General features: G+C 41.8%; 1 protein-coding gene across 1 annotated transcript in view; it reads left to right on the top strand.

Moving 5' to 3' along the window:
• LOC112078550 (eyes absent homolog 4) overlaps positions 1-9,358 on the top strand; it is a 14,731-nt gene extending 5,373 nt beyond the window's left edge. The window contains exons 2-4 of the mRNA XM_024144754.2: positions 8,004-8,176; positions 8,505-8,625; positions 9,154-9,358. Of these exons, the coding sequence (XP_024000522.1) occupies positions 8,077-8,176; positions 8,505-8,625; positions 9,154-9,178 (246 nt within the window). The 5' untranslated portion in view covers positions 8,004-8,076 and the 3' untranslated portion in view covers positions 9,179-9,358. The remainder of the gene's footprint in view (positions 1-8,003; positions 8,177-8,504; positions 8,626-9,153) is intronic.
• The last annotated feature ends 9,433 nt before the right edge of the window (positions 9,359-18,791 follow it).

The following is an 18,791-nucleotide window of genomic DNA, read 5'->3' as shown; positions in this document are numbered from 1 at the left end:
CTACTGTACTCACTCTGTTTACTACACTACTGTAATCACTCTGTTTACTACACTACTGTAAAACAGAGTGAGTACGGTAGTGTACTAAACAGAGTGAGTACGGTAGTGTAGTAAACAGAGTGAGTAGTGTATTAAACAGAGTGAGTACTGTAGTGTAGTAAACAGAGTGACTACTGTAGTGTATTAAACAGAATGAGTACGCTTATCTTCATCATTACAGGAAAATAAACTCACAACAAGATAATTATTTACAAGTTGATGGTGCGCTAATTACAGAAAATAGTTTACGCTTCCGAGTGTGACGAAATAAAAGCAGGGCATTCTACCGGAGAATTGTAGAACTTGGACACTGTCTCGTTGGGCTAACGTTAAATCCTAATCTGACTTTGCTGCAGGTCATGCTGTTCTTCATATTACTGTCTCTGGTAAATACACACTATATCAAATAAAGTCCAAGATTATTTGTCACATGAACAGGATACAGAAGGTGTAAACGGTACAGTGAAATGGTTACTTGCATAGTGGCGTTTTTTGTTTAGACATGTAGATAGCTAGCTAGCGAAGCAATGAACCATAATCCCAACTCATGACGTTACTACCCTGTATGAATCTACAGGTAGCTGTCACGTTCGTCGTAGTGAGGAGACCAAAGCGCAGCGTGATGTGAATACATATTTTAATAGAAGACGACCGAACACGAAGAACACTAACAAACTATATAAAATAACAAACAAACATGAACGCTATAAACACGGAGTGCAGACATGCACCATCAACATAGACAATAACCCACAAACCAAAACTGGAAAATGGCAACCTAAATAGGATCCCCAATCAGAGACAACGATAAACAGCTGCCTCTGATTGGGAACCAATTCAGACCACCATAGACCTACAATTACCTAGACAAACCAAAACCCCATAGATATACAAAAACCCCTAGACAAGACCAAAAACACCCATTCCACCCTCGTCACACCCTGACCTAACCAAATAAAGAAAGAAAACAAAGATAACTAAGGTCAGGGCGTGACAGTAGCTAAAGCTAACCAACTAGTTTCAGTGTTAGCTAGCTAACATAAGGCTATAACTAGCAATGCAAATGGTTTCTGAGATACTAATAATATTACTACACATTCCATACAGGTAACATTAGCTAGCGAGCCAGCCAGCTAACATTAGCCAGCTAGATAACTCTTTCATTTGCAATGTAAATTACTTTCTGACAAAATAATATAATATCTGAAAATGTAGCTAGCTAGACTCTCTTACCTGTATACATGGATGGATGCCCTTCCCTCTCTGTCACGGTTGCCATGGTTGCCCTTAGTTTGAAGATGTAATCCGGAGACAGGTGTTTTATACAGCATCTCGGTGTTCTCTTATCGACTCCCTAACCCAATAAAACGGCTGACTTTTCTCCGTCTCCTTAGCTATCGTACTCCGCTTCCACCGGGCATTCCACTGATTTCAAAACTCGGTTCTCCAGAAGTGGAGAGAATTAGCAACACTTTTTGCAGTTCTCAATTATATATATTTTATAAAAAGCTACGGTAGAAAGGATTATCTACACATACTGAGCAGCTCATGTTATAGACAGAAGCTTGTTACATGGCAGACCAATCAGAACTCTTCTCTCGTCCAGCCCATCCATTATCTACTCAGCAAACTGGATGCAGTTTATCACAGTGCCATTCGTTTTGTTACTAAAGCACCTTATAACGACCCACCACTGCGACCTGTATGCCCTAGTCGGCTGGCCCTCGCTACATGTTCGTCGTCAGACCCACTGGCTCCAGGTCATCTACAAGGCTATGCTAGGTAAAGTGCCGCCTTATCTCAGTTCACTGGTCACGATGGCTACACCCACCCGCAGCACGCGCTCCAGCAGGTGTATCTCACTGATCATCCCTAAAGCCAAAACCTCATTTGGACGCCTTTCCTTCCAGTTCTCTGCTGCCTGCGACTGGAACGAATTGCAAAAATCTCTGAAGTTGGAGACTTTTATCTCCCTCAACAACTTTAAAAATCTGCTATCCGAGCAGCTAACCGATCGCTGCAGCTGTACATAGTCCATCTGTAAACTACCCACCCAATTTACCTACCTCACCCCCCATACTGCTTTTATTTATTTACTTTTCTGCTCTTTTGCACACAGTATCTCTTCTTGCACATGATCATCTGATGATTTATCACTCCAGTGTTAATCTGCTAAATGGTAATTATTCGATTTATTGCCTACCTCATGCCTTTTGCACACATTGTATATAGATTCTCTTTTTTTTCTACCATGTTATTGACTTTTATTGTTTACTCCATGTGTAACTCTGTGTTGTCTGTTCACACTGCTATGCTTTATCTTGGCCAGGTCGCAGTTGCAAATGAGAACTTGTTCTCAACTAGCCTACCTGGTTAAATAAAGGTGAAATAAAAAAATAAAAAAATCTCAGCCAATCATGGCTAGCGGGAAGGTTCCTGGCTTTTTCCGTGTCTAAACCAACCAGGCTCGTAATTTAGCAATTTTATTCATATTTACAGATGGTATTAAGGTACATGAAAGTTCAGAAGTTCCAGAAGGCAAATTCTGCAACGTTTTGATTTGTTTTCAAATGATTACGTTCAGATACCTCTCCTGTTAAGGAGTGACGCGTGAAAAACACCTAGTTTCCTGAAACAAGTCACATATAGGGAATACGGTTCCATTTGGGACAAAGCCTGTGTGATGAGTAGAGAGGTACTTAACAGACACTGTAATGTCTGAATATGTAGGATGTGGTTGTTTAAAGTAAGAAAGGGTAAGGTTATGGAGTGTCTCTGTACGTGTGTGTGTGTGTGTACGTGTGTACGTGTGTGTGTGTGCGTGTCCGTGTGCATCTGTGTACGTACTGCGTGTGGTGTGTGTGTGGTGTGTGTGTGTGTGTGTGTGTGTGTGTGTGTGTGTGTGTGTGTGTTGTGTGTTGTGTGTGTGTGTGTGTGTGTGTGTGTTTAAAGGCTTTATAGATACAGTACTTGTTCAGAAAGACAGCATGACAGCTTTAGTGGTCTCCCTATAAAGACTCCATCTGCACTGGGTCAGTTAAAACACACAAGACTTTGTCTGCATTCCAAATGGCACCCTATACCCTACATAGTGCACTACTTCTGATCAAAAGACATATGGCTAATAGGGTGCCATTTGGGACATAGGCTTTAACTGTTAGGAATATATGAAAGAGAGGAGAAGAAAGAAAAGAGGAGAAGAAAGCAGAGAGAGGAGAAGAAAGGAAAGAGAGGAGAAGAAGCAGAGAGAGGAGAAGAAAGCAGAGAGAGGAGAAGAAAGCAAAGAGAGAGAAGAAGCAGAGGGATAAGTGAATAAAGAGACAGAGAAGTGGGGATGAGAGGGGAGGAGTAGTAAAACTTCCGGCCTCAACTCTTCCAGAACCCATCTGTCGTCCCTCTCTTTGTCTCTCTGTCCGTCTGTTGTCTCTCTGTCAGTCTCTTTCTTCTCTCACTCTCTCTCAGCGAAAGCAACAAGAAGAATAGTAGATATTGAAACAACAAGAAGAATAGTAGATATTAAAACAAACAAGAAGAATAGTAGATATTAAAACAACAAGAAGAATAGTACATATTAAAACAACAAGAAGAATAGTAGATATTAAAACAACAAGAAGAATAGTAGATATTAAAACAACATATTTAAGAATAGTAGATATTAAAACAACAGGAAGAATAGTACATATTAAAACAACATCTTTAAGAATAGTAGATATTAAAACAACAAGAAGAATAGTAGATATTAAAACAACATATTTAGAATAGTAGATATTAAAACAACAGGAAGAATAGTACATATTAAAACATAATCTTTAAGAATAGTAGATATTAAAACAACATCTTTAAGAATAGTAGATATTAAAACAACATGAAGAATAGCAGATATTAAAACAACAAGAAGAATAGTAGATATTAAAACAACAAGAAGAATAGTAGATATTAAAACAACATCTTTAAGAATAGCAGATATTAAAACAACAAGAAGAATAGTAGATATTAAAACAACATCTTTAAGAATAGCAGATATTAAAACAACAAGAAGAATGGTAGATATTAAAACATCAGGAAGAATAGTAGATATTAAAACAACAAGAAGAATAGTAGATATTAAAACAACATCTTTAAGAATAGTAGATATTAAAACAACAAGAAGAATAGTAGATATTAAAACAACAAGAGGAAAAGTAGATATTAAAACAACAAGAAGAATAGTAGATATTAAAACAACAGGAAGAATAGTAGATATTAAACAACAGGAAGAATAGTAGATATTAAACAACAATAAAAATAGGAGATATTAAAACAACATCTTTAAGTATAGTAGATATTAAAACAACAGGAAAAATAGTAGATATTAAAACAACAAGAAGAATAGTAGATATTAAAACAACATATTTAAGAATAGTAGATATTAAAACAACATATTAAGAATAGTAGATATTAAAACAACATCTTTAAGAATAGTAGATATTAAAACAACAAGAAGAATAGTAGATATTAAAACAACAAGAAGAATAGTAGATATTAAAACAACAAGATGAATAGTAGATATAATACTAAAGGGAAGAAATAAAAAATACATAAATAACAAATCAAATAAATAAATATCCAATACAGATTATTTTTTGTTGTTGAGTTGAATTCTCTCCTTGCTTTCTCTGCTAGTGTTTTGAAAGCAGCGTCAATCTACGCCGATGCTCTGATGTTAAGACTATGATAATGATTCATTTACATGTTACATAACAGAACTGAATATAGTAGCATCACATAGTAGGCCCTCAAAGTATTCACACCCCTTGATTTATTCCACATTTTGTTGTGTTACAGCCTGAATTGAAAATCAGATTAAATATATGTTTTATCTCTCCCATCTACAGACAATATTCCATAATTGTCAGGGGTGTGTATGGGAGGCGAAGTCAGGTGCAGGAGAGCAGAGTGTAATAAACAGGAGCACATTAATTCCGGTCCAAAAATGACATAGGAACAATAACATGCCAAAAACACGGAACCTTGCAAAAGTATGGCGCCTGACAAAATCCACATAACAATAAACAATTACACACAAAGACATGGTGGGGAACAGAGGACTAAATACATGCTGTGTGATTATGGAATGATTATGGAATGAAAACCAGGTGTGTAATGGAACAAGACAAAACAAATGGATATATGAGAAATGGAGCGGCGATGGCTAGAAAGCCGGTGACGTCGATAGCCGAACGCCGCCCGAACAAGGAGAGGAGCCGACTTCGGTGGAAGTCGTGAACAATAATGACAAAGTGAAAACATGTTTTTAGACATTTTTTTCAAATGTATTGACAACGAAATACAGAAATATCTCATTTACATACGTTTTCACAACCCTGAGCTGAGTCTTTCTGGGTAAATGTCTAAGAGCTTTCCACACCTGGATTGTATAACATTTGACCGTTATTCTTTTTGAAATTCTTCAAGCTCTGTCTAATTGGTTATTGATAATTGTTAGACAACCGATTTCAGGTCTTGCCACAGATTTTCAAGTCGATTTAAGTCAAAACTGTAACTCAGCCACTCAGGAACATTCACTGTCTTCTTAGTAAGCAACTCCAGTGTAGATTTGGTCTTGTGTTTTAGGTTATTGTCCTGCTGAAAGTTGAATTAATCTCCCAGTGTCTGTTAGATAGCAGACTGAACCAGGTTTTCCTCTAGGGTTTGGCCTGTGTTTAGCTCCACTACATTTCATTTGTATCCTGAAAAACTCCCCAGTTCTTGCCAATGACAAGCATACCCATAACATGATGCAGCCCCCACCATGCTTAAAAATATGGAGAGTGGTACTCAGTGATGTGTGTTGGATTTACCCCAAAACATAACACTTTGTATTCAGTTCATTTCTTCTTCTCTTTTTTTTCTTTTTTTCTCTTTGCCACATTTTTTGCAGTATTACTTACAGTTGAAGTCGGAAGTTTACAAACACTTAGGTTGGAGTCATTAAAACTCGATTTTCAACCACTACACAAATTTCATGTTAACAAACTATAGTTTTGGCAAGTCGGTTAGGACATCTACTTTGTGCATGACACAAGTAATTGTTTACAGATGGATTATTTCACATATAATTCACTGTATCACAATTCCAGTGGGTCAGAAGTTTACATACATTAAGGTGACTGTGGCTTTAAACAGCTTGGAAAGTTCCAGAAAATTATGTTATGGCTTTAGAAGCTTCTGATAGGCTAATTTACATAATTTGAGTCACTTGGAGGTGTACCTGTGGATGTATTTCAAGGCCTACCTTCAAACTCAGTGCCTCTTTGCTTGACATCATGGGGAAATCAAAAGAAATCAGCCAAGACCTCAGAAAAAAAAGTCTGGTTCATCCTTGGGAGCAATTTCCAAACGCCTGAAGGTACCACGTTCATCTGTACAAACAATAGTACGCAAGTATAAACACCATGGGACCACACAGCCGTCATACCGCTCAGGAAGGAGACACGTTCTATCTCCTAGAGATGAACGTACTTTGGTGCAAAAAGTGAAAATCAATCCAGAACAACAGCAAAGGACCTTGTGAAGATGCTGGAGGAAACAGGTACAAATGTATCTATATCCACAGTAAAACGAGTCTATATCGACATAACCTGAAAGGCCGCTCAGCAAGGAGAAGCCACTGCTTCAAAACCACCATAAAAACGCCAGACTGCGGTTTGCAACTGCACATGGGGACAAAATCGTACTTTTTGGAGAAATGTCCTCTGGTCTGACGAAACAAAAATAAAACTGTTTGGCCATAATGAACATCGTTATGTTTGGAGGAAAAAGGGGGACGCTTGCAAGCTGAAGAACAACATCCCAACCGTGAAGCACGGGTGGCAGCATCATGTTGTGGGGGTGCTTTGCTGCAGGAGGACTGATGCACTTCACAAAATAGATGGCATCATGAGGATGGACAATTATGTGGATATATTGAAACAACATCTCAAGACATCAGTCAGGAAGTTAAAGCTTGGTCGCAAATGGGTCTTCCAAATGGACAATGACCCCAAACATACTTCCAAAGTTGTGGCAAAATGGCTTAAGGACAACAAAGTCAAGGTATTGGAGCGGCCATCACAAAGCCCTGACCTCAATCCTATAGAACAGTTGTGGGCAGAACTGAAAAAGTGTGTGGGAGCAAGGAGACCTACAAACCTGACTCAGTTACACCAGCTCTGTCAGGAGGAATGGGCCAAAATTCACCCAACTTATTGTGGGAAGCTTGTGGAAGGCTACCTGAAACGTTTGACCCAAGTTAAACAATTTAAAGGCAATGCTACCAAATACTAATTGAGTGTATGTAAACTTCTGACCCACTGGGAATGTGATGAAAGAAATAAAAGCTGAAATAAATAATTCTCGATTATTCTGACATTTCACACTCTTAAAATAAAGTGGTGATCCTAACTGACCTAAGACAGGGCATTGTTACTAGGATTACATTTCAGGAATTGTGAAAAACAGAGTTTAAATGTATTTGGCTAAGGTGTATGTAAACTTCCGACTTCAACTGTAGGTCCTGAATGGCAGGAAGCTTGGCCCCAGTGATGTACTGGGCCGTACGCACTACCCTCTGTAGCGCTTACGGTCAGATGCCGAGCAGTTACCATACCAACCGGTCAGGATTCTCTCGATGGTGCAGCTGTAGAACTTTTGAGGATCTGAGGACCCATGCCAAATCTTTTCAGTCTCCTGAGGGGGAAAATGTTTTGTCGTGCCTCTTCACGACTGTCATGGTGGTTTGGACCGTGATAGTTTGTTGGTGATGTGGACACCAAGGAACTTGAAACTCTCGACCCGCTCCACTACAGCCCGTCGATGTTAATGGGGCCTGTTAGGCCGCCTTTTCCTGTAGTCCACCATCAGCTTCTTTGTCTTGCTGTAGTTGAGGGAGAGGTTGTTATGTTGTGTTGTTGTTTACTAAGTCTGTTTGTTTGTGTTGTTTACAGGACTATCCATCGTACACAACGTTTGGCCAAACCAGTACGCCCAGTATTACTCCGCCTCCACTACGGAACCTACATGACGTCCAATAGCATGGATGGAACCGGCTCCTCGTCGGCCTATCAGCTGCAAGACTCCAACCCCGTCATGACAGTACAGGCCAATGAGCTCCAACCAGGTACGCCCCTGCCAATCACCACACACTTATGGAATTACAACCAGTAGTCAGTCAGTCAGTGTGTGTGTGTGTGTGTGTGTGTGTGTACTTTAGTTTAGGTCTCATTAGATTTTGGTGTTGATAAAGATCAGTCAGTTACAGAGATCTGACTCCTGTCTGAACACGTTGTGAGCCTTTACATTTGGTGTGTGTGTGTGTGTGTGTGTGTGTGTGTGTGTGTGTGTGTGTGTGTGTGTGTGTGTGTGTGTGTGTATGTGTGTGTGTGTGTGTGTGTGTGTGTGTGTGTGTGTGGTGTTGTGTGTGTGTGTGTGTGTGTGTGTGTGTGTAGAGGACACGGTGCAGAGCCCCATGAAGGAACTGGATGATCGTAGCTGTCGGAGTGGGGAGGAGCTAAAGCCAGGGGGAGGCCGCAAGAACAACCCCCTCCGCCCCCTGACAGTGACCTGGAGGTACCACTGACACACACACACACAACACACACACACACACACACACCACACACACCACACACAACACACACACACACACACACAACACACACACACACACACACACACACACACACACACACACACACACACACACACACACACACACACACACACACACACACGCAGGGGCACATACACACACACAGACAATTATTAGCATTGTCACATGATGCTGAATACTCCCTCTCTCTCTCTCCCCTTCTCTCTCTCCCCCCACCTCTCTCTCCCTCCCCCCTCTCTCTCTCTCCCTTCTCTCTCTCCCCCATCTCTCTCTCCCATTCTCTCTCTCCCCCACCTCTCTCTCCCTCCCCCCTCTCTCTCCCCCCACCTCTCTCTCCCTCCCCCATCTCTCTCTCTCCCCATCTCTCTCTCTTCTCATCTCTCTCTCTCCCTCCTCTCTCTCCCCATCTCTCTCTCCCTCCTCTCTCCCCCCCACCTCTCTCTCCCCCCCATCTCTCTCTCTCTCATCTCTCCCCTCTCTCTCAGAGGGTGTTTGTCTGGATCTGGATGAGACCATCATAGTGTTCCACTCTCTGTGACAGGCTCCTACGCTCAGAAATATGGCAAGGTGAGACGCCCCGCCCACTACCACTCTACCCTACACTACCCTACTCTAATCTATTCTACTCTACTCTACTCCACTCTACTCTATTTAACCCTACTCCACCCTACTCTAATCTATTCTACCCTACTCTATTTAACCCTGTCCTACTCTACCCTATTCTACTCTATCCTACTCACTCTATTCTACTCTATCCTACCATACTCTATTCTACTCTATTCTACCCTACTCTATTCTACTCTATCCTACCCTACATTTAAGTCATTTAGCAGACGCTCTTATCCAGAGCGACTTACAAATTGGTGCATTCACCTTATGATATCCAGTGGAACAACCACTTTACAATAGTGCATCTAACCCTACTCTACCCTATTATCCTCTACTCTACTCAACATTTTAGTCATTTAGCAGACTCTCTTATCCAGAGCGACTTACAGGAGCAATTAGGGTTAAGTGCCTTGCTCAAGGGCACATCGACAGATTCTTCACCTGGTCGGCTCAGGGATTCAAACCAGYGACCTTCCGGGTTACTGGCCCAACGCTCTTAACCACTAGGCTACCTGCCGCTGTCGAACAAATCCCCCAAAACATCTGTATAAATAAACGGACAGATCTTTGAATCATTTATCCAGAGGGACAAGACAGGGRTGACTGTTGTCTTGTTATTTATTTCCTTTAGCATCAATAATCACAACTCGTGGTTTTATCCAGGCCATAGAGATTGGTGGAGATCAACATCTATCATTTCTATTTTATTCAGATTTTGTTTAATTTTATTCTTTATACTATAACATAATAAGATCAAATAATGCAACAGAATATCTCATCTGCTAAATGAACTATACTGAACAAAAATATAAACACAACATGCATCAATTTCAACGATTTTACTGAGTTACAGAAATAAATAAATTTGGCCCTAATCTATGGATTACACATGACTGGGCAGGTCCGCAGCCATGGGTGGGCCTGGGAGGACATAGGCCCACCCACTTGAAAGCCAGGCCCACCTACTGCGGAGCCAGGCCCAGCCAATCAGAATAATTCTTGCCCCACAAAAGGGCTTTATTACAGACAGAAATACTCCTCAGTTTCATCAGCTGTCCGGGTGGTTGGTCTCAGACAATCCCGCAGGTGAAGAAGCCAGGTGTAGAGGTCCTGGGCTGGCGTGGTTACATGTGGTCTGCGCTTGTGTGGCTGGTTGAACGTATTGCCAAATTCTTTCAAACGACGTTGAAGGCGGCTTATGGTAGAGAAATGAACATTACATTTTCTGTCAACAGCTCTGGTGGACATTCCTGCTGTCAGCATGCCAATTGCACGCTCCCTCAAAACTTGAGACATCTGTGGCATTGTGTTGTGTGATAAAACTGCACATTTTAGAGTGGCCTTTTATTACCCCCTAGCACAAGGTGCACCTATGTAATGATCATTATTTTTGTGTGTATGGAACATTTCTGGGATCTTTTATTTCAGCACATGAAACATTACATATTGTTTTATATTTTTGTTCAGTATTGCCCGCAGCCATACGGCAAAGCCAGATCAGGGCCTAACATAACGACAACTCAGAGGATGCTATTCTGTTCTTCTGAAATAGTCTACATTTTCTTCATATCATGTTTCTTTAGACCTGTCTAAAATAAATCATGGATTTATTGTGATGCTGTAGGCYATATTACAATGGATGTAATACATGTAGATGTTCCAAAGGTCTGCATCAGTGGCTYGTAAGCTATGCAGGAAATGCTGAACATGTTTTATGTTAATTAAAGGTCAATTACCGAGAGACCAGCGGTTATTTGCACGACAATCACCTGCTGACAAAATGTCATGACCGTCACAGCCCTATAGTGTGCCATTCAGASGGTGAATTGGCAAGACAAAAGATTTTAAGTGCCTTTGAACTGCAAAAACTGCAGAGTTTTTCACGCTCAAATGTTTCCTGTGAGTATCAAGAACGGTCCACCACCCAAAGGACATCCAGCCAACTTGACACAACTGTGGGAAGCATTGGAGTCAACATGGACCCAGCATCCCTGTGGAACGCTTTAGACACCTTGTAGAGTCCATGTCCCTGATGAATTGAGGCTGTTCTGAGGGCAACAGGGGGTGTAACTCAATATTAGGAAGGTGTTCTTAATGTTTTGTAAACTCAATTCCATTTGTATTTGGGAAAATGTACATGAATTCATGAGGARGAAAGAACCAATATCGCCTGGCAACCCTGTTTGTAATTACCCATCTCTACCTCCGGTGTGTAATGACAACACCATTTAAAGTCCTTGTTCCAAAGTGGCATCGTGAATTTTGATCATAATAATAAATCTCTACTGTCATTCAATCGATTACAAGAAATAAAAAAAACGTGGGTTATCCAAGACCCGATTTCTTAAAATTCTTAMAATTCAGAAATCTTATTAAATCACKTCAACAAAATGTGGATAAACCAAAGGCCTATATCATAGAAAAAATACTTAAAGAATCTCCGTCAAATAAGTTGATTGCCGAGTTATTTCAAAAGTTTGATTAAAACTCTACCTGGTGGTTCAGAACCTAGGAAGGGAAAACTAAATTGGGGAAACCGATCTAAACTAAGAAATTGAGGAGAACCATTGACCACAGATATGTGAAAATACTCATACCTTCCCCTACAACTTAAGACATAAAACTACTGCGATTGAACATAAAATCATATGACTTCCTGCACTCCTGACAGATAATTCATATCTCTGTTGGAGACGCACAAAGAAAGCCCCTATCACATAACGCTGTGGACCTCTGGCAGACTTGACACCATGTTGGGATAATGTCTGTACATTTCATTGTGTCTATTTATTTCCATCCATCTCCATGATAATGTCTGTTGGAAAATGTAAATATTAGTGATCAATATCAGAGCCATATATTATTAGAGCCATCATTTGAGCCATCATTTGGAAAGTCTTATATCCGTCCTCCAGTTTGTTATTATCTAGTTACATTCCTTTACATTTGGTAATACTATAAAGTTACTAAACAACAAAAAAACAGATATTTCACAGCATTTGGAGGACATATGTTGATCACCTTGGAGAACGTTTGTACGGTTGGCGTTTTGTTTTGGTGTTTTTGTGTTATGTTGTTTGTGACGTAGACAAAAATACAATCAATGAGAACATGATAACAGAAAAGGTCAGAGTTCAGTGGCTATCAGCTTTATGCCTATCTAGTGTCCCAAATGGCACCCTATTCCCTATGTAGTGCACCRCTTTAGATCAGGGCTCTATGGCACCCTATTCCCTATGCAGTGCACCACTTTAGATCAGGGCTCTATGGACCCCTATTCCCTATGTAGTGCACTACTTTAGATCAGGGTCTATGGCACCCTATTCCTATGTAGTGCACTACTTTAGATCAGGGGCTCTATGGCACCTATTCCTATGCAGTGCACTACTTTAGATCAGGCTCTATGGCACCCTATTCCTATGTAGTGCACTACTTTAGATCAGGGCTCTATGGCACCCCTATTCCCTATGTAGTGCACCACTTTAGATAGGGCTCTATTGGCACCCTATTCCCTATGCAGTGGCACTACTTTAGACCGAGGGCTCTATGGCACCCTATTCCCTATGTAGCGCACTACTTTAGATCAGGGCTCTATGGACCCTATTCCCTATGCAGTGCACTACTTTAGATCAGGCTCTATGGCACCCTATTTCCCTATGTAAGCGGCACAATACTTTGGTGTCATAACAGGAGTGCATCAAATAGTTAATGGGGGACCATTTCAGACACATTCTACTGTATACCTCTCCTACTGTATAGTACCTCTCCTACTGTATACCTCTTCTACTGTAATACCTCTCCTACTGTATACCTCTCTGAGCGCTAACTGTATACACTCTCCTACTGTATACCTCTCCTACTGTATACCTCTCTCTACTGTATACCCTCTCCTACTGTATACCTCTCCATACCTCTCCTACTGTATACCTCTCTACTGTATACCTCTTCATACCTCCTACTGTATACCTCTCCTACTGATACCTCCTCCTACTGATATCCTCTCTACTGTATACCTCTCCTACTGTATCACCTCTCCTACTGTATACCTCTCCATACTCTCCTACTGTATACCTCTCCTACTGTTACCTCTCCTACTGTATAGCTCTCCTACTGTATACCTCTCCTACTGTATACCTCTCCTACGTGTATACCTCTCCATACCTCTCCTACTGTATACCTCTCCCTACTGTATACTCTCCTACTGTATACCTCTCCTACTAGTATACCTCTCCTACTTGTATACCTCCTTCCTACAGTATACCTCTCCTACTGTATACCTCTCGCTACTGTATACCTCTCCATAACCCTCCTCCTACTGTATACCCTCTCGATACCTATCCTACTGTATACCTCTCCTAAACTTTACCATACGTATACCTCTCCTACTGTATAACCTCTCCTACTGTATACTCTCCATACACTCTCCTACTGTAACCTCTCCTACTGTATACTCTCCTACTGTATACTCTCCTAACTGTATACCTCTCGATACCTCTCCTACTGTAAACCTCTCCATAACCTCTCCTACGTTATAACCTCTCTAACTGTAATACCTCTCCATATAACCTCTCCTACTGTATACCTCTCTCTACTGTATACCTCTCCTACTGTATCCCTCGGTACTGTATAACCGTCTCCTACTGTATACCTCTCCTACTGTATACCTCTCATACTCTCCTACTGTATACCTCTGCCTACTGTATAACCTCTCCTACTGTATACCTCTCCTACTGTATACCTCTCCTACTGTAGTACCTCTCCTACTGTATACCTCTCCATATCCTCTCCTTACTGTATCCTTCTACTGTATACCTCTTCTATCTGTATACCTCTCGTCTTATACTCTCTTATACCTATACTGTAATACCTCTCCTACCTTACATATACTCTCCAGTATATCCTCTATCCTCTGCCTACTGTATACTCTCCTACTGTATACCTCATTCTCCTACTTGTATGTACTCTTCCTACTGATCCTCTCCTACCTTTCTCTCATATACCTCTAGCGTCATATCTTATTTTGACTACTACCTCTCCTACTGTATACCTCTCCTACTGTATACTCCTACATATCTTCCTACTGTTTATTACTCTCCATACCTCTTCTACATATACCTCCCTACTGAACCTCTCCTACTGTATACCTCTCCTACTGTTACCTCTCGCATACCTCTCTACAGTATAACCTCTCCTATCTGTAAATACTCTCTCTCTACTGTAATACCATCTCCTACTGTATACCTCTCCTACAGTATAACCTCTCCTACTGTATACCTTCTCTACAGTATACCCTCTCCTACTGTATACCTCTCCTATCTGTATACCTCTCCACTACCTCTCCTACTGTAATACCGTCTCCATGACCCTATCCTACTGTATCCTCTCGCTTTGTATACCTCTCCTACAGTATACCTCTCCTATCTGTATACCTCTCGCTACTGTATACCTCTCCAATACCTCTCGCTACTGTAAAACCTCTGCCTACTGTATACCTCTCGCTACTGTATACCTCTCCTAACTGTATCTCTCCATAGCCTCTCCTACTGTAACCTCTCCATACTACTCTCCCTACGTATACGCTTCACTACTGTATCTCTCCATACCTCTCCTACTGTATACCTCTCCTACTGTATACCTCTGCCATACCTCTCCTACTGTTACCTCTCTACAGTATATTCCTCTCCTACAGTTATACCCTCTCGCTACAGTATAACTCTCCTACTGTATACCCTCTCCTCCCTGTATACCTCCGTCCTACTGTATAAACCTCCGCATACCTCTCGCTACTTATACCTCTCCTACTGTATACCTCTCGCATACCTCTCCTACTGTATACCTCTCCTACAGTATAACCTCCCTACTGTATACCTCTCCTACTGTATACCTCTCCATACCCTCTCCTACTGTATAGCCTCTTCGCGTAAACTTATACCTCTGCCATCCTCTCCTAGCTGTATACTCTCCTCCAAATATATCTCTTCCTACTGTATCTACTCTCTCCTACTGTATACCTCTCCATTACCTCTGCTCTACTGTATACTCTCCTACTGTATAACTCCCTACAGTATACCTCTCCTAGCAGTATACGCTCTCCTACTGTATACCTCTCCTACTGTATACGCTCTCCTACAGTATACGCTCTCCTACTGTATAATCGCTCTCCTACTGTATACCTCTCCTATGTATACCTCTCGCATACCTCTCCTACTGTATACCTCTCCTAACTGTATATCCTCTCTCCTACAGTATACCTCTCCTACAGTATACCTCTCCTACTGTATACCTCCTACTGTATACCTCTCCTACAGTAACCCTTCCTACTGTATACCTCTCCTAACTGTATACGCTCTCCTACTGTATATCCTGTCCATACCTCTCCTATCTGTATACCTCTCCTACTTATTACTCCTCTACTGTATACCCTCCCCTACAGTATACCTCTTCTACAGTAACCTCTCCTACCCTGTCTACCTTCCATACTCTTCTAACAGGTATCCTTTCAATACTGTATACCTCTCCTACTGTTTATATACCTTCCATACCTCTCCTAACTGTATACCATCTCCTACTGTATACCTTCCATACCCCTCTCTAACTGTATCTCTCCTACAGTATACCTCTCCTACTGTATACCTCTCCCTAGCTGTATAACCTCTCGCCATAGCCCTCCTACTGTAATACCTGCTCCTAACTGTATACCTCTCCATACCTCTCGCTACTGTAACTGTCTTACAGTATACCTCTCCTACTGTATACCTCTCGCCTACTGTATACCTCTCCATAACCTCTCTAACTGTATACCTCTCCTACTTGTATACTCTCCATACCCCTCCCTACTGGTATACCTCTCGCTAAGTATACCTCTCCTACAGTATACCTCTCCTACTGTATAGTCCTCCTCTACTGTATACCTCTCCTAACTGTATACCTCTCCATACCTTCTCCCTGATACCTCTCCTACTGTATACCTCTCCCATACCTCTCCTACCTGTATACCTTCTCCTACTGTATACCTCTCTACTTTATACCTCTCCTACTGTATACTCTCCTACATATAAGCCTCTCTAGCAGTACTCTTCTACAGTGAATACCTCTCTAACTGTATACCTCTCCTACTGTATCCTCTCCATACCTCTCCTAATTGTATACCTCTCCTAGCTGTATAACTTCTCTAACAGTATAGCTCTCCTACAGTATTTCTCTCCTACTGTACTACCTCTCCTACTGTTATAACCTCTGCATACCCTCTCCTACTGTATCCCTCCTACTGTATACCTCTCCATCACTCTCGCTATCTTATACGCTCTCCTACAGTAACCTCTCCTACTGTATACCTGCTCATACCTCTCCTACTGTATACTCTCGCTACGTATACCTCTCCATACCTCTCCTAACTGTAAATACCTCTCCTACAGTATACCTCTCCTACTGTATACCTCTCCCATACCTCTCCTACTGTATACCTCTCCTACTGTATACCTCCTCCTACAGTATCCTCTCCAACTGTATACTCCTACTGTATACGCTCTCGCTATTTCGTATACCTCTCCTATGTATACCTCTCCTACAGTATACCTCTCTACAGTATCCTCTGCCTACTGTATACCTCCTACTGTATAACCTCTCCGCTACTGTATACCTCTCCATACCTCTCCATACTGTATAGCCTACTCCTACTGTATACCTCTCCATACCTCTCCTACTGTATACGCTCTGCCTACCTGTATCACCTCTCCTAAGTATACCTCTTCTACCAGTTATACCTCTCGCTAACTGTATAACCTCTCCTACTGTAACGCTCTCCTACCCTGTATACCTCTCCAATACCTCTCCTACCTGTATACCTCTGCCTACTGTATACCTCTCCATACCTCTCCTACTGTATACGCTTCTGCAGTATAACCTCTCCTTACTGTATACCTCTCCTACACTGTATACTCTCCAATACCTCTCCTAGCTGTATACCTCTCCTACAGTATACCTATTCTACAGTAATAACCTCTCCTACTGGTATACCTCTCCTACTGTATACCTCTCCTACTGTATACCTTCTCCATACCTCCTCTACTGTATATACCTCTCCTGACTGTATACGCTCTCCATAGCCTCTCCTACTGTATACCTCTCCTAACTCTGTATACCCTCTCCTACCTCTCCTACTGTATACTCTCCATCCAGTATAACCTCTCCTACTGTAAAAAAAAAAAAAAAAAAAAATACCTCTCCTACTGTATACCTCTCCAACCCTCCTACTGTATACCTATCCTACTGTAAACCTCTGCCATACCTCTCCTACTGTAAACCTTTTTTACTTGTAATAACCTCTCCTAACCTGTATACCTCTCCTACCCAGTATACCTCTCCTACCTGTATAACCTCTCTACTGTATATCCTCTCCATAGCTCTCCTACAGTATACGCTCTCCTACAGATACCTCTCCTAACAGTAAACCTTTGCATACCTCTCCCTACTGTAAACCTCTCATACGCCCTCCTACTGTATAACCTCTCGCTACTGTAAACCTCTCCATACTCTCCTACTGTAAACCTCTCCATACCCCTCCTACCTGTATACCTCTCCTACTGTAAACCTCTCCATACCTCCTCCTACTGTATACCCTCTCCTACTGTATACCCTCGCATACCCTCCTACTGTAGACCTCTCTCTGTATTACCTCTCCATACCTCTCCTATGTAACCTCTCCATAACCTCTCCTACCGTAATACCTCTCCTGCTGTAAACCTCTCCATACCTCTCCTACTGTAAAACCTCTCCAAATACCTCTTCTACTTATCCTTCCTACTGTAAACCTCTCCATACCTTCTCGCTACTGTATACCTTCCTACTGTAAACCCTCCATACCTCTCCTATTTTTTACACCCCCTACTTTATACCTCTCCTTGGCACGGGTGACTGATAAAAAAATGATACAAATATTTACCTAAGAGACGCAGGCTGGTCATTGGTTTAGAAGAATGTGTCAGGTTTTGAACAGGAAGTAGATATAATGGAACAGACTAAGTTAAAATAGCCAGGGTGGTCTTGGCTGTGGCACCCTCTCTTCTGCCCTCTCTCTCGTCTCTATCTCTCCTGCTCGTCTCTCTCTCTCCATCTCTCTCTCTCTCCGTCTCTGTCTCCTCTGTCTCCCTCTTTCTCTCTCACCCCTTCCCCCCTCCTCTCCATTTTATCTCTCTCTGTGCTCGTATGTGTCTATCTGGGAGTCTCACGGTGTCAGCGAATCGCCTCCATCCATCGCAGATGATGGTTTTTGGCAGCTGAGCTGCGGGTTGGCAGGGCTGCCCCAAACCTGCTCTCACACCCACCAGTCCCCAAGGGTTTTTTAAAGAGGGGCAAATTGATGGGACAGAACAAAGTGTGACATCTCTCTCTCTCTCTTCTCCTCCTCTCATCCCTCTTCTCTCTCTTCTCTCTCTCTCTCTCTCTCTCCCTCTCAGCTCTCTCTCTCTCTCTCTTCTCTCTCTCTCTCTCTCTCTCTCCTCTCTTCTCTCTCCTC

Source organism: Salvelinus sp. IW2-2015, unplaced genomic scaffold, assembly GCF_002910315.2.
Source record: "Salvelinus sp. IW2-2015 unplaced genomic scaffold, ASM291031v2 Un_scaffold5858, whole genome shotgun sequence".
Lineage (NCBI taxonomy): Eukaryota > Metazoa > Chordata > Actinopteri > Salmoniformes > Salmonidae > Salvelinus > Salvelinus sp. IW2-2015.
Note: the sequence above shows the minus strand (reverse complement) of the source record. Positions and strands in the feature narration are given on the sequence as shown.